Raw genomic sequence first — 14542 nt, forward strand, 5'->3', positions numbered from 1 at the left:
AATCCAAACAATAATTTATAAGGGAAGAGCGATCCAAATACATAAATATAACAACAATTCGACATATTTTTAATTCATTGTCTCATACAGTCATACATATCTATGGGCGTTTGGTTCACAAAGTGGTATGGGGTTGGAATCAGGAATGGGGTTAAGGTGGTATCGGGTTGGAACTTGATACTTAATACCATGTGTTTGGTGTAATTCTGGAATGGAATATCTCACTATTCTCTCCTCTTATTTGATACCTAAGGGAATGGAATGAGCCAAACCCACCTCCCCCCAAGGTTTCTAAACCCCATACCTCATGGGTTTGAGGTATGGGTTTGAAATTCATATTTTTGTCAACCAAACATATGGTATGGGTTTTAGTCATTCTAAACTCATACCTCATACCTATATTTCGTGAACCAAACGCCTTGTCATTTTTAAAATTTTGGAAGGCAAAGAATTCTTGTGATGATTTCATATTTTCAGTACCTCGAACAATCGATATCAATTAGCATAAATGTTGGTTGGTAATTGTTTGCGTTAGCTATTTTATCTGATGGATTATAATTGTTTTTGTGTAAAAGTGCTTAGTAAGCACTCTCTTAGACTTTTTTTTTTTTTTTTTTTTTTTTTGCACCATGAGCCTGCTTTTTGTGAGAGCTTTATGAATCATATGCCGTAAATAAAAGGGGATAAAAAGAATAGTTGTTAGCTATTAGCTTTTTTAAAAAGAACTTATTACGTTTAAAACGCTATATTAAAAAACTCTTTATCAACGCCTTAACAAGCTTTTTGAAATGGTCACTCATCTCTTTTTGCGGTAAAAAAAACTCTTTTTGCTTTAAAGAAGCCAAACAACAATGAATAGTAAATTAAGTTTTTTTTCAAGAAAAGACCAAAAGTCAAACAAAATATTTTGGTGATTACATTTATATAATTCAATTCGTCAATCTAAACTCATATTGTTTCAAAATTTGTGTTTAGAGAACCATAAGAACTACTCCGTAATTAAATGCAACACATTGTCTTAAATTACTCCATGTTTGACAAACAATTTGTCACTTCGTAGCAAAATAGGGTTTATCCTTCTTTAACTTTTGAAAAAAAAAAAAAAAGAAAAAAGAAAAGAAAGAAACATCTGTGATGATGATGGTATCTCGAGGAAAGGGGTAGAAATTCTAAATTCAATTTTGTCTCAGAATATTGGGTTTAATGTTCTTCAATCTTTGATCTTCCAAACTCAATTACAGTATAATCTCATCTTCCTTTTTAATTGACTCTCATGGAACCCCCCGCTACTTTCAAGGTACAATTTGTACTCTAATTTCTTTTATTCTTGCTTTTGATTCATTTATAGTCTTGTTTGATTCTAAGTTTTTTTTCTCAGTTTCTTGTAATCTGTTTATCGTTTGCAGTTCACCTTGTTGATATGCTAATATTCACTTTTCCCTTATGATTCATGATTTTGTTTTAATTCCATGTTTATCGGAAATCAAATAAAGTTGTAATTTTGACTTACTATGATCAATTGCATGAATGGACAATTCTGGGTCTCAGGTTCCTGCAAATGTGAATGTTGTACAAAATGATGATCAACTCAAAGATTTCAAAAATCATGTGAATCAGGTTTCTTTTCAAGTTGACAAGGTTAATTCTTTCATTTACTAATATTGTATTCATTTTTGCTTTGTCTAATTTCCGCTTCATTATCATTCCATTAATTCTTTCATGTCATTAATTGTAGGCAGTTGATCACGAATCTTACTTGTTAAATTCTGTATATTTTGTTTGATATTCAACTTTATTTTTTAGGTGTAATTATATTATTTGCTTGCAATATGCTTCTGAAATAACACTGAGAATAACTTGCAGCTAGAGCAAAAAATAAATGAGATTGAACAATTCTACTCCGCCAACAGTAAAAAGCAAATAATAGACTCTAGAAACAATATATCGAGGGATTATAATTATAAAGATAAAGGGAGACATGTAACGACTAGGCAAAATCATCCCGATTCCAAAGCTAAGAGAATGCAGGACCTCATCAGGCAATTTGGTGTTATTTTGAATCAGGTATCTTGCTTAATGTCCATTATCATCATGTGAATAACCGAGCTCCTTTTTTTTATTGCGTCTTTAGATTGGTGTTGTGAAGATATAATATTACTTGTTCAATTAATGCTCCATTTAGGTCTTTGTAATAAACTGGATTTCGATTTAGTATTCTCTTTTATGTACAGGCTTGATAGCTGCTAGAAAATCCATTCACCGTTTTGTTAATTTGCTTTACATTAGGAGAAGTAAATCATACTCTGTATTTAATATTCCATTTGTTGTGCTTGTCTACTTATGCTACCAACCACGGTTAACTTTCAGCCTCAAAATCTGCAGGGATACTTGTACTTTTGTTTTTCTCTTATGTAAATTCTATTGCAAATAAACCATAATCTAGTGGCATTTCTTGCTGTCAAACCTTTTCACTTGCACATGTTTGAATACTATTGTACTATAGTGTTCTCTGCCTTACGGATCCTTTGTTTTTCTTTCCAGATTACTCAAAATAAAGATGTACGCTCTTCCCTGGATTCTGTAGATGTGAATGATCTAGGTTTACATGATTCCTCTGAGGTATAGAACTGAAAATCGGATTCCTGACATTTCATTTTTTCTTGCTGAACATCATAGGAAAGATCCTGACTTACCAGTGTGTCTGTTCACGTCATTTGCTTTTCTAGTCAGTTATTGGAAAGCCTAGGGACTTCAACTCTATAAAGAAGCGAGTGGAAGCTAAGGGTGATAATGGCTACAAGCATGTTCGAGAGATTTATGCTGATGTGAGGTGGGTTTTGAAGAATGCTATGAAATGTAATGATGAAAGGAGTGATGCTCATGTGACAGCCAAAACTCTGCTGGCAAAATTTGAGGGAAAGTGGCTTGTACTTTTGCCAAAAATCATGCAAGAGGTAAAGTTGTAGCTTCTTGTTTGAGTTACCACTTGCTTCAATCACAGCCCATTAACATGTTTTAAGCTGTTATGTACAGTCATTTAAACTGGTATATGTTTCCAATTTTGCTTGTACAGGAAGAAAGAACGGATGAAGAGGCAGGTTTGAAACAGACTTATCATGCTCAGATGGCAAAGGATGTAAGCTGTGAGGTGGGAAGCTCTTGGAGTTATCTTCACTTGCATGCATGTACTCGTTCACCAGACTCAGATTTTGATATTTAATGCACTGCATTTTGCTCTTTCTCCCACTTTCTGTGCATGCAGCTTTACAAGGTTGATATGCGCCTAAAAGAACTTAGAGATCTAATGCTCCAAAGGTGCAGGTCAGTCAATTTAATGAACCTGTACCATGTGGTTTTGTCCAGTACTCTCATTTGTTCAGCCATGGCTATCTCTGCCCCTCACGTGTGGCATAAATGTCACGTGTTTGCAACAGTGAAGATTTTGATATGTTGGTTATGTTCTGTTTGATTTCCTTAGTCAGATTGATATGTTGACGATGACAACATGGTATTTCAGGAAAATGTCAACAATGGAGAAAAGAGAACTTGGAAGAGCTCTGACAAAGCTCTCTGCGGATGATCTAACAAAAGCTTTGGAGATTGTTGCTCAGGGAAATCCGTCCTTCCAAGCAACCGAAGAAGAGGTGGATCTCGACATAGATGCTCAGGTAATTGACAACGATTCATGGGGAGAAATAAGGGCTATGTATCTCTTTAAATGGATAGTTTTCACGGAATTGATGGTGATGTTTGATCGGCACTTTGCAGAGTGAATCCACCTTACGGAGGTTAAAGTATTTTGTTGTTGAGAGATTGAAAGCTAAAGCTGAAGATGAAGCCAAACAATTAACTAACATTGGTGGTGACAAAAATGAGCGGGGAAATGGTAAGACTATTGTGAACAAATCCAAGGCTTTGAAGTCAAACCCAAAGCGAAAAGCAGAGAATATGGATGCCCCTGCCAAGAAAAAGACCAAAAAGGTCGGCTCAATTTTGTAATATGGAATAGTGAGTTAAGTTGCATATATTCATGAGATGTGGTTTGATCTGACAGTGCAAGGAAAGGCACGTCTCTTTTGTTCCTTACCCCTTATTGTGGCTACTAGTAAAAAATGGTAGGTATATCATCAGATCAGTATTCAGCAACGTTTGTAAAGAGGTAGAATATGAACTTATATACATACATATATATAGCGAGTATATGTTTTGAGCTACTGGCAGTTTCTGTGTATGTGTTACTTTCAAATTGTTTAGCACTAATTTCGTCGTGAGCTGGGTCAGCTCTGGGTCATAATATTACTGTAGAGCTAGCTTAGTGGCTGATTAATGTTGAGCCAAATATTTTCTGTACATGATAATGAGTTGATGAGAATGTTGGGTTGGATTAGTAGAGAGGGAATTATAGAAATTGACAGCTGAGAGAAAGCAAGCTTGGGGGTTCTACTGTAGGTGCGCCACCTCACTCATGTAGCATCCTCTGTAGTATTTATGAGTAAAGATAAATATCCTACTCCGTACTAGATACGTTGATGTTAGATGTTGATTGTTGATGCATGTACGGCTGTTCCCACTTATTGGTTCATAACCAACTACTTCATCCATCCCAAATTAGATGCCGCGTTCTGACTTGCATGGTTTTCAAGAAATAACTTTAATATCTTTGCGGGGGAAATCTAGCTTTGTTTTTCCCAGGAAGATTTATTTATACATCTATATATGGAGAGAAAAAAAAAAAAAAAAAAAAAAAAAGGTGGCGTTCATAAGTGGCGGCTGAATTGGCTTGTACGGAAAAGGACAAATGCATGCAGGGGCAACTGGCAGTCTGTCAAAATGGGTCAGTAATGATTAAAAAAATGAGTATAAAAAATAAATAAATAAATAAATAAATATTTATATTTATTTGACTCTCTGACTGTAAGAACCTTACCTGCAGGTAGTGTTGTTAATTGAATGTTATGAAAGTAGCTAGGAAGAAGCAAGAAATGAATGTCGCCATCTTATCTTGGATTTACTTATTAATAGAAAATTAATATTGGTATCAACTACTCTTATCTTTGTATACCTTTATTACTTAATTATAGTTTGTGAGTGTATTAGTTTTATACTATTACTTGTTTCGGAAAGCAAACGATGCTTCTGGGATTTCATTTTTTATCTTTATTTTCTCGATCACCACCTAATCTCATCAACCCATCATCTCTCTCTTCTTTTTTGATTCAAATATTAATTGGTCGTATGAATGTAAGTATAGTTTACTAGCTGTATAATATTTATACTAGTATTCATGAGATACAGTAGATTGTTCAGCTTTAGAAATTTGATAATAAGTTGAACGCGTCATCTTTAGATATTGATTGGGACAAGGACAGGGACAGTGAGATTATTGTTTACAATCCAAGGATGACTCTTCCTTGCATTGCTTTTCTATCTGTGTTTGTCTGAAACTTAATCTGTTGCTATAAGAGAAATTTCAGATATTATCTGATTCAGAACCCTTTTCTTGTGAAATGTTATTGCTCGGAATGAGACTTGCGATTCAATTCTTCGTCATATTTTGTATCTTCAATCCAATTTATGTCTCTGCACAATCTACTCATCCCCATGAAGGTACTTTTTTTACTTTCTACCTTTATTCTATTTAAGAAATCAGAGTGATGTATTAACATTTGCTTTTGTAATGTAACCCATGCAGTCGAGGCCTTAAAGTCGATCAAAAGCAAACTGATTGATCCTATGAAACACCTTGTTAACTGGAAAAAGGGAGATCCCTGTACTTCTCACTGGAATGGTGTTCTATGCTTCCGTAAACTTCAGACAGACGGATTTTTCCATGTCCGAGAGATGTATGTAATTCACTTAATTTTACGCGTATCTTTTTTTACTTATGATAATCCTTTCTTTGCTAAGACTGGTAAAATAATTATTGCAGTCAACTACTGAACATGAATCTCTCAGGAACTTTGGCACCTGAAGTTGGCAACTTTACTCATATGCAGATACTGTGAGTGTGCTAATAATTTTATTCAACAATTTAATATTGACTACTTTTAAGCTGATCTCTTACTTATACGGGCTTTTATTTTCAATCAATTAAGAGATCTCATGTGGAATAAATTAACTGGCACCATTCCTAAGGAGATAGGAAATCTCTCATCTTTGACGCATTTGTAAGTTCTAAACCTTCATTGTAGTTTCTTGTAAAGCTTGCATAAAAGCCAACTTACTTTGTTAAGAGGTGACTTTATGTCCTTCGGGGTGACTAAAATTGTTGTATACAAGACTCTGTTAACTGTTAAATACCAAGTATTTTCCATAATAATGTAATGTATTATTTCTGTGATTCAGGCTTTTGAATGGAAACCAATTTTCAGGTTCTGTTCCAGATGAACTTGGCTTTCTGGTAAATCTGGACAGACTCCAACTAGATGAAAATAATTTATCTGGCGCAGTGCCCAAGTCCTTAGCCAACATGGTCAATGCTAAGCACTTGTGAGTTGAGCTTTCAATGCTTGACATTAATTTGGATTTTTCTTTATGGCTATATTGTTAACTATTAAATCTTCTGATCACATTTGTATTTGCAGCCATTTGAACAATAACTCATTTAGCGGCCACCTTCCTCCTGAGTTTTCCCAACTACCAAAAATTGCTCACTTGTGAGTAGATATCAGTAATGCTTGTAAAATCAAAGGTTTTACTATTATTTTTAATATCTATATATTACTATATTAAAAGATCGCAAATCATTAAAGGTATGCATTGTCCTTTTTGCAGGTTGTTGGATAACAATAACTTGTCTGGAAACCTCCCTCCTGAGTACTCAGCTTTAGCACATCTGGAGATACTGTATGTTATTCCTGCACTAAGCCACTAATACTGTTTATAGTTGCTTTTTTTCTTTTTTTTTTTTTTTCTTCTTGTGCTGTCTTTGCAACTAGTTGTTGGTTATTTGGGACAGTATCCTCGAACTTCTGATAAATGCAATTGAAATTTCATGTGCCTGGGTTTAATAATAGACAAGGACATCAATGGTTTCCATATAATGATCAAATGTCTATTGTGTAAGGCTATGAACCTTGAGCCACTGTATCCTTAAGATCTGTCATCTTAATTGAATGGCTAAATGGAATACATTCCCTAATATAGTGCTCTCATGAAGCTTTTATGACCTTTTTTTTTTTTTCGGAGTACTTTGACTCTCCCCTGAGTTCTGCTGACCGTGCTTTCCTTTTTCAACTTTGTGATACCACTATTCTAGAATGTCATTTAACATCTGACACTTGACAAATATCCATGATTATTTAACTAATTACTTTTGAATTTGATCCCACAAAGATTTGTGCATCTCTTTTGAGTTCATGCAACCATGATTAAGCTGCTGTTATAATTTATGTAATTATCAGAAGGCTGTTTAAGCGATCAATGAAGTCTTAGTATTTGTTGATGATCTAACTTTCTCTGCTTTTTTGTGTACAAATGTGACCTATATGATTACTAAAGTCTGTTTTTCCAATTACCATTTGCAGCCAACTCGACAATAATCATTTTGATGGTGCTGAGATTCCAGAATCATATCAAAATCTGTCCAGATTGGTAAAGTTGTAAGTGCTTTTCAGCTTTGACATACACAGTATGATGTTTTCTCTTCAACAATGCTTAAGTTGAAATATGTGTTCTCTCTTTATGTTGTGCTGGTTGTTGTGGGAAAAGCAGCAAAAAGTTCAGCAATTCTCACTAGATGTAAATGGTTAATATTTCTATTGACCTTGTTGTGCAGCTGTGTGGAAGGTTTTAGTGGATTGTTATTAGCTAATGCCTTAAACCTACGCCACAGTAATCTAGAGTCAAATTCTGCAGCTTTATTTTCTTCCCTTCCCTGTCTGCTGTAGAGATACTTCCAGGTCCGGTTCCAGGTCCTGATGAGTTAAATGAAAGCCTAGTAGCCTACATTGTTTCATGCCTTTTTGCTTCTGTGAAGTCTAAGCGAAGCTTACTAAGTCTTCAATGATCCTACACATAAAATTCTGTATGGGGCTCCATCCTATGGCAAAGGGTGGAGTATCCAAGACTTACATGTTAGTAATTTTTTATTCCACTTAACAAAGATTTAGCACATCAGAGAAATTTCACTTATATTTGGCTTTCTTCTAAGTTCTAACACATTAATAGTGCTTAAAATTAAAGTACAACCATCTGCATTTTACTTTGAGAGCTTGACTCCAGAAATTTGTTCTGTTTATTGATCAACAGAAGTCTGAGAAACTGTAGCTTGGGTGGATCAGTTCCTGATCTTAGCCGGATGCCATATCTTAGTTTTATGTAAGTTCCAGCTTAGTTCTTCTGCTTTGCTTATTCTTTCAACACTCAATGTGGTCTTTACATGTACAATTATTGATTTTTTTTTAAAACTTGTTTCTCTATCTGAATTTTAGAGATTTGGGTTGGAACAAGTTAACAGGACCAATTCCTTCAAACAAGCTGTCGGACAATGTCACTACAATGTATGTAGATAATCATTTTAATGTATTATTAGAACACTACTCAATTATTTCTCAGGAACAAATGTTAATTACCTTCTTGTTCTATCTACAGTAATTTATCACATAACAACCTGAATGGATCAATTCCAGAAAGTTTTTCCCTTCTTCCAGATCTCCAGATGCTGTGAGTTTTTAATGTACTTCCATGGTCTACTGTTTGATTGAGGAAATACTATTTGATGACTTATATATTTCTGATATGAAGTGTACTCTGCCTTTAAGAAATATTTAATTATAAGTCAGGTACAGTGCTTTATACCTGAAAGTAAAATTTATTTTCACAGGTGGCTTTTAAACAATTCTATCAATGGCTCCATCCCTACTGGCATTTGGCACAACAAGTCCTTCAATGCTACTGCTAGACTCTCTGTGTAAGACCTCGACTATATATTTGAAATGCATTACATAAGCCTGAATCCCACCTTCACATGTATTTACTGTCTATAAAGATGAATGATACTCATATAAATCTCTAATGTCTTTTGAAATACAGTGATCTTCGATACAATTTGCTCTCCAACATTTCTGGAGTTCTGAATCCTCCACAGAATGTGACCTTAAGGTGTGTGCATTTTGTCTTGATAAATTTCACTTGTTATGGTCTGTAGATTAGTAGAATATAATGGCATATGTGGAGTCATTTTCTGTTTTGCAAATTGCTTGAACATGTAATTGTGTTCTGATTCTCATTTCAGCTTATATCCTATAAGGCTATTCGAAATTTGACTTACTTTGAATCTTGTATGCGAGTTTTTATGATAATGCATCTGCACTACCAATTACCAAGTATGTGTTCTTCTTCATACACTTTCATTACCTCTAATTACCACCCTGGATGTGTGGATATGAGTGTTGATTGAAATCGAAGCAAAATGCTAGTCTGGTAGTGAAGATACATGACCAATTCTGTAAAACACTCAAACCATCTCAACAATTCTGAAATAAATATAATTTTGACCAGCCTTTTCTTGCCTTCTCTGCCCCAATTAAATACATGGAAACAACCAGTTTTAATATCATATGAGTTCCTCTGCAGGCTTCGGGGAAATCCTGTGTGCAATCGTGCAAACATACAGAACATACACCTTTTCTGTGATTCTGACGATGGTGGAAACGGAACATATGATGGCCGAACAACTCCGACAGCTTGTTATAACACATGCCCTGTTGAACAATATTTTGAACCTGTTCCAGAAGCTCCAGAGTGCTTTTGTGCAGCTCCTATCAGGATAGGATACAGATTAAAGAGTCCAAGTTTTACTTACTTCCCTCCTTACAAATTTCCTTTTGAGTCTTATGTCACCCACAACTTGAAAATGCACCACTATCAGCTTTTAATTGATTCATATGCATGGGAAGAGGGGCCTCGTCTGCGGATGTATTTGAAACTTTTCCCGGTTCTTGGCAATAATCATACTTTCAATGAAAGTGAGATTCACCGTATTAGACGTATTTACACAACATGGAATTTTTCTGGAAGTGATATATTTGGGCCATATGAGCTTCTGAACTTCACACTTTTGGGTCCTTACAGCTATGGTATGTACCCAAACTTTAATCAGTCGGAGGATTCAATTTATTTGTTATTTTAATATTCTCATTCACATCTTCAATCTGGATTGAATAGTTTTTCTTTGACAACTAAGGCTGCGAATTCTAGGATGACTTTCTGTCTATAAGTTATTTGACACTGTTTTGGATACTTTCTTGTAGTGAATCTTGAGACTGGTAAGAATGGCATTAGTAAGAGTGGTTTGGCTGCCATTATGGTAGGGGTGATTACGTGTGTTACAATTGCATCCGTTCTTGCCACAATTCTCATAATTAGAAGGAAAAACAGAAGCCGGCAATTATCTAGAAAGAACATGTGTAAGTTCAATGTAGATTCCACTAGTAATCAATGTGAATGCTCCTTTTTGGAAAATTCTGTTAATATAATAATTGATACAATGCAGCCTCAAAGATTTCCATGAAAATTGATGGTGTCAAAGAGTTTACCTTTCGAGAATTGTCACATGCCACCAATAATTTTAACAGCTCAGCTCAAGTTGGTCGAGGAGGATATGGAAAGGTTTATAAAGGCATTTTAGCCAATGGCGGTGCAGTTGTGGCTGTTAAGCGAGCAGAGGATGGATCACTGCAAGGAAAAAACGAATTTCTTACAGAAATACAATTTTTATCTAGGTTACATCACCGTAATTTGGTTTCATTGGTTGGATACTGTAGTGAAGATGGTGAACAAGTAAGTTTTCTTTTTCCTTTCAGTGACCTTTATTTCCCCCTTGTCTAGTTGAAAGTACTGAGGAATGTTGGGATTTTGAGTACACTCCAGATAAACCATTAGTTTAATTGGATGGATGAAAGAAGTTACTCTCCCCTAGAAATTTGCTATTTCTTATGGATATGTTTTATTTCTTAGAAGCAAAATATTGAATTGATTAATGGAAGAAATTGAACTTCCAATGGAATATTTCACTAACTTAAGGGGGAACATGTAAGGAACTTCCTCCGTTTTCAGGAAATCTGAAATCCTCAGGAATTCAAACAATTTCCATTTTTAGGTAGCTACTTTTTAGGAAGTTCGCTTTACTCTGTATTACACCTGTCTAGTGTCAACCAAACAACTAGTGATTCTTATCAAATACAATTCTTAACACACGCTCAATGCCTTTTGTGTCAGCATCCTTACTTCTGCAGTTTCACTCTTCCTCGAGTAATTCAGCCAATGAACCGTTTTGAGCTATTTCTGAAACACTGTTTTGGAACTTGAACTAGATCAGTAGTCCAACCAGTGAATTACTGAGCCTGAAACTGTAACTAGTGAATTACTGATCCTACTTTCTAATCAGCTCAAATCTTCAATCAGTTCTATATCTGTAACTGACCAACACTGGTAAACTGCTGTGGACAAAAGTTGTTTGCTTGGGAAAAAAAATGTATGAAATTGATTTTTCTCTACATGCATCACCATTACATCAAACATTTTTTTTTTCCTGTGTATGCCTCTTGGAAAAGAATCTCTATACGGATATACCTCCTAAGCTATCATTTTGATTAAACATGCAGGTGCTTGTCTATGAGTATATGCCAAATGGCACTTTAAGGGACTGGCTTTCAGGTAAGAATATGACGCTTGAGCTTCTAGAAACTTTAGTTTGCTGTGCCTATAGTAAGACAAATTGCGGAATTTATTCTGTCTCTAATTTCATCTGTCAGATTATATAATGCATAAAATTTGCAAAATAATTTCTGGATCCTATGTTTGATGTTCATAGATAACTTTGTGTTGTAATTCTGAGCTGAATGTCCATAACCTGCTTTTATTGGGACAGGTAAAAGTGAGAGGACCCTCAACTTTGTCATGAGGTTACGGATTGCATTAGGAGCAGCCAGGGGCGTTCTTTACTTGCATACAGAAGCAAACCCGCCAATATTTCACAGGGATATTAAAGCCAGTAACATACTTCTGGATGCCAATCTTACTACCAAAGTTGCTGATTTTGGACTATCACATCTGGCTCCTGTAATGGATGATGAAGGCAGTGTACCTCATCATATATCCACTATCGTAAAGGGAACACCTGTAAGTGAATTTCAGTTAATATTGTTATCATTTTTTGTGTGGCATGTTTGGATATGTTTTTGTAATTTAGTATGTATGTGGGACTTTTGTAGCCTACTCAGCTCGTATAAATATGATATTGCTGGGGATGTAGTTGATTTGTCACTCTTAACAGAGGGGAATTGAAACTTGGTTGATCTTAGCATTGCGTCACTTGTTGCTTTACTTAGCTATATCATACTGTGTTAGAACCTCGCCTAGGGCCTTCAATTAATCTCCCTTTTTTTCAGAATAAAGGTGATTTGCATGAAAAATTTACAGTACTAATTCATCAAATAGGTGTGCCAGACACCATAGTCAACTTTCAAAACTGTTCTTACTGGTTTCTAATTGTTGTTTGTTCTCTATATATGTTTTTGGAAATGGGGGAACTAAATGTAAACCAACATTCTGTAGATACAATACAGCTTAAGAATTAGAAACAAAATACACCTTGTCTTTGAACTAGAAGTCTTGCTCATTGAATTGATGAGATTGCCCTGTATGTATGAAAATTGCTTGTTTCCAGCATATAATTGGCAGTTGCTGCATGGTAAAAATTAATAATTAAGTAAATAAAACATAGGAGTCGGTAAGATGATAACAGGGGGGATGGGGGAAAGTGGTGTAGAACAGAACTCTGTGAATTAATCAATTTTGTTGCTGCTAATATATTCTGAATGCTGAATATTTCTTATTACTGCATATGCAGGGATACCTTGACCCAGAATACTTCTTGACCCATCAACTGACAGATAAAAGCGATGTGTACAGCCTGGGAGTTGTATTTCTGGAGCTTCTCACAGGAGTACCACCAATATCACATGGAAAAAATCTTGTCCGTGAGGTAATTTCACCCTTGTATTTATGATGCATGTTATTCCTCTAATGGGCTCATTCATTTGTTTTTGCATTTTTATGCTTTCTATTATTCTTCCTGCAAATTTGAATGCTTTAGTGTACTACTCCAAAGTAAGTTATTGACTTTATCAAAATATGATCAATTGTATATAAAGAAATTTTTAGGTTCTGATAAATATTTATTGGACATAGGTTAATGCAGCACAGAAGTCAGGGTCTTTGTTTGACATTATTGACAGCAAAATGGGAGACTATCCTTCTGAATGTGTAGAAAGATTTATAGCGTTGGCTTTGAGGTGTTGTCAAGATAAGCCAGAGATGAGACCTTCCATGTTGGATGTGGTGAGGGAGCTCGAAAATCTCCTCCAATTGGTTCCTGACAGTATGATCATGTCCGATACCTCCTCTTTGCAATTCCGTAGCTCTTCTTCCACCACAACCACGTCCTTGACCAATGTCTCCAAATTTGCAAGAATGTCCTCCGATGTATCAGGCAGTGATCTTACTACCACGGTTCTGCCCACCATTACACCACGCTAGTCTTGTGGACTTGTATAATAACATGTAATTATTGGCACTGTCTTCTATTCCTTTTTTTGTTCGTCCTTCAGAAGTTGATTCATTTAGAATAATAGATGGTGCCATTTTTGTAACCTAGTAATTAGGAAAAATGTATAGATAGAAGAAGAAAAAATAAATAAAGTTTAGAGAAAGTAGAACATAATGAATATTCATGGTCTTTTGAGGGGTTCCAATTGTACCATTTCTTTTAATTTATGCTTAATATGTTTGATTAGATATTTGCCTACAATCTCCAATATTTTTTCTCAAGTTGTTCTAAGAAAAACTACCTAAAGTCAACAACCATGTATTGGTATTACAGTGTACTACATTCATAATTCTACTTCTAAATTTGTGATACGGTTTTGTTCATGTCATCTATAGCCTAGAGTTTAATGGCTAATTGGCAGCATTAAGTAAAAGCAACCCAACTTTATAGGTGACAAGATCCTTCAAACTTCAAAATTAAGCATATACTATTGTTTGTATACATGGTAGGTTTTAGTTGACCAATAATCTTGTAAGCTTATGACTAGTAAACACACACACACAAATGACAATGCTACATGCTTACTCTGTAGTACTGAGCTTGTAGGCTATTGAAGAAGACTTGGCACAATTGATTGATTCGTATTGAACTTGGACTTGAATAGATGGTGAAGCGATCAAATCTACTATATCCTTACTTCTTGTCCAATTCTTCACTTAAGGGGCATTTAGTTTATCTCATATAAAAATTATATCAAGTAGGGGTTTTCATTCGGTGTTTGGTTTGTATTGGACTTGGTCCAATCCGATTTCAATTAAATTCGAATTTGAAAAAATAAATCCAATTCGATTCGAACTTTTCGAAAATTTAATTTGATTTAGGACCTTTTCTGATTTACTGAACTGACTTGAATTGATTGGAATTGAACTGGACTGAACTGAATAGAGCTGAAATGAATTGTTTATGAGAGAAGGAAATTAGGAACGGAGC

At 35.0% G+C, this 14542-nt stretch overlaps 2 protein-coding genes across 2 annotated transcripts; both read left to right on the forward strand.

The window, feature by feature from the left end:
- Positions 1 to 1052: 1052 nt before the first annotated feature.
- On the forward strand, positions 1053 to 4214 carry LOC145618094 (transcription factor GTE1-like). The gene is made up of 9 exons (XM_081672884.1): positions 1053 to 1297; positions 1549 to 1638; positions 1864 to 2064; positions 2542 to 2619; positions 2727 to 2954; positions 3074 to 3148; positions 3263 to 3321; positions 3518 to 3668; positions 3769 to 4214. The coding sequence occupies exons 1-9, from the start codon at positions 1274 to 1276 to the stop codon at positions 3997 to 3999; spliced, it is 1137 nt and encodes a 378-aa protein (XP_081529010.1). The 5' UTR covers positions 1053 to 1273; the 3' UTR covers positions 4000 to 4214.
- Positions 4215 to 4776: 562 nt separating this feature from the next.
- On the forward strand, positions 4777 to 13803 carry LOC145616479 (putative LRR receptor-like serine/threonine-protein kinase At1g06840). The gene is made up of 20 exons (XM_081671208.1): positions 4777 to 5607; positions 5693 to 5843; positions 5930 to 6001; positions 6096 to 6167; positions 6346 to 6489; positions 6585 to 6656; positions 6775 to 6846; positions 7527 to 7601; positions 8251 to 8319; positions 8433 to 8501; positions 8593 to 8664; positions 8825 to 8911; positions 9034 to 9102; positions 9577 to 10079; positions 10254 to 10409; positions 10496 to 10782; positions 11607 to 11658; positions 11873 to 12123; positions 12854 to 12988; positions 13195 to 13803. The coding sequence occupies exons 1-20, from the start codon at positions 5508 to 5510 to the stop codon at positions 13540 to 13542; spliced, it is 2856 nt and encodes a 951-aa protein (XP_081527334.1). The 5' UTR covers positions 4777 to 5507; the 3' UTR covers positions 13543 to 13803.
- The last annotated feature ends 739 nt before the right edge of the window (positions 13804 to 14542 follow it).

Source organism: Chenopodium album, chromosome 26, assembly GCF_948465745.1.
Source record: "Chenopodium album chromosome 26, dcCheAlbu1.1, whole genome shotgun sequence".
Classification (NCBI taxonomy): domain Eukaryota; kingdom Viridiplantae; phylum Streptophyta; class Magnoliopsida; order Caryophyllales; family Amaranthaceae; genus Chenopodium; species Chenopodium album.

Coding starts and splice junctions, on each gene's coding strand:
- LOC145618094 (XM_081672884.1), top strand. CDS start 1,274: ATGGAACCCCCCGCTACTTTCAAG. Junction 3,149..3,262: donor CAAAGGATGTAAGCTGTGAG/GTGGGAAGCTCT, acceptor CTGTGCATGCAG/CTTTACAAGGTTGATATGCG. Junction 3,669..3,768: donor ATCTCGACATAGATGCTCAG/GTAATTGACAAC, acceptor GGCACTTTGCAG/AGTGAATCCACCTTACGGAG.
- LOC145616479 (XM_081671208.1), top strand. CDS start 5,508: ATGTTATTGCTCGGAATGAGACTTGCGATTCAATTCTTCGTCATATTT. Junction 5,844..5,929: donor TTTTTCCATGTCCGAGAGAT/GTATGTAATTCA, acceptor TAATTATTGCAG/TCAACTACTGAACATGAATC. Junction 10,080..10,253: donor TTTGGGTCCTTACAGCTATG/GTATGTACCCAA, acceptor ACTTTCTTGTAG/TGAATCTTGAGACTGGTAAG.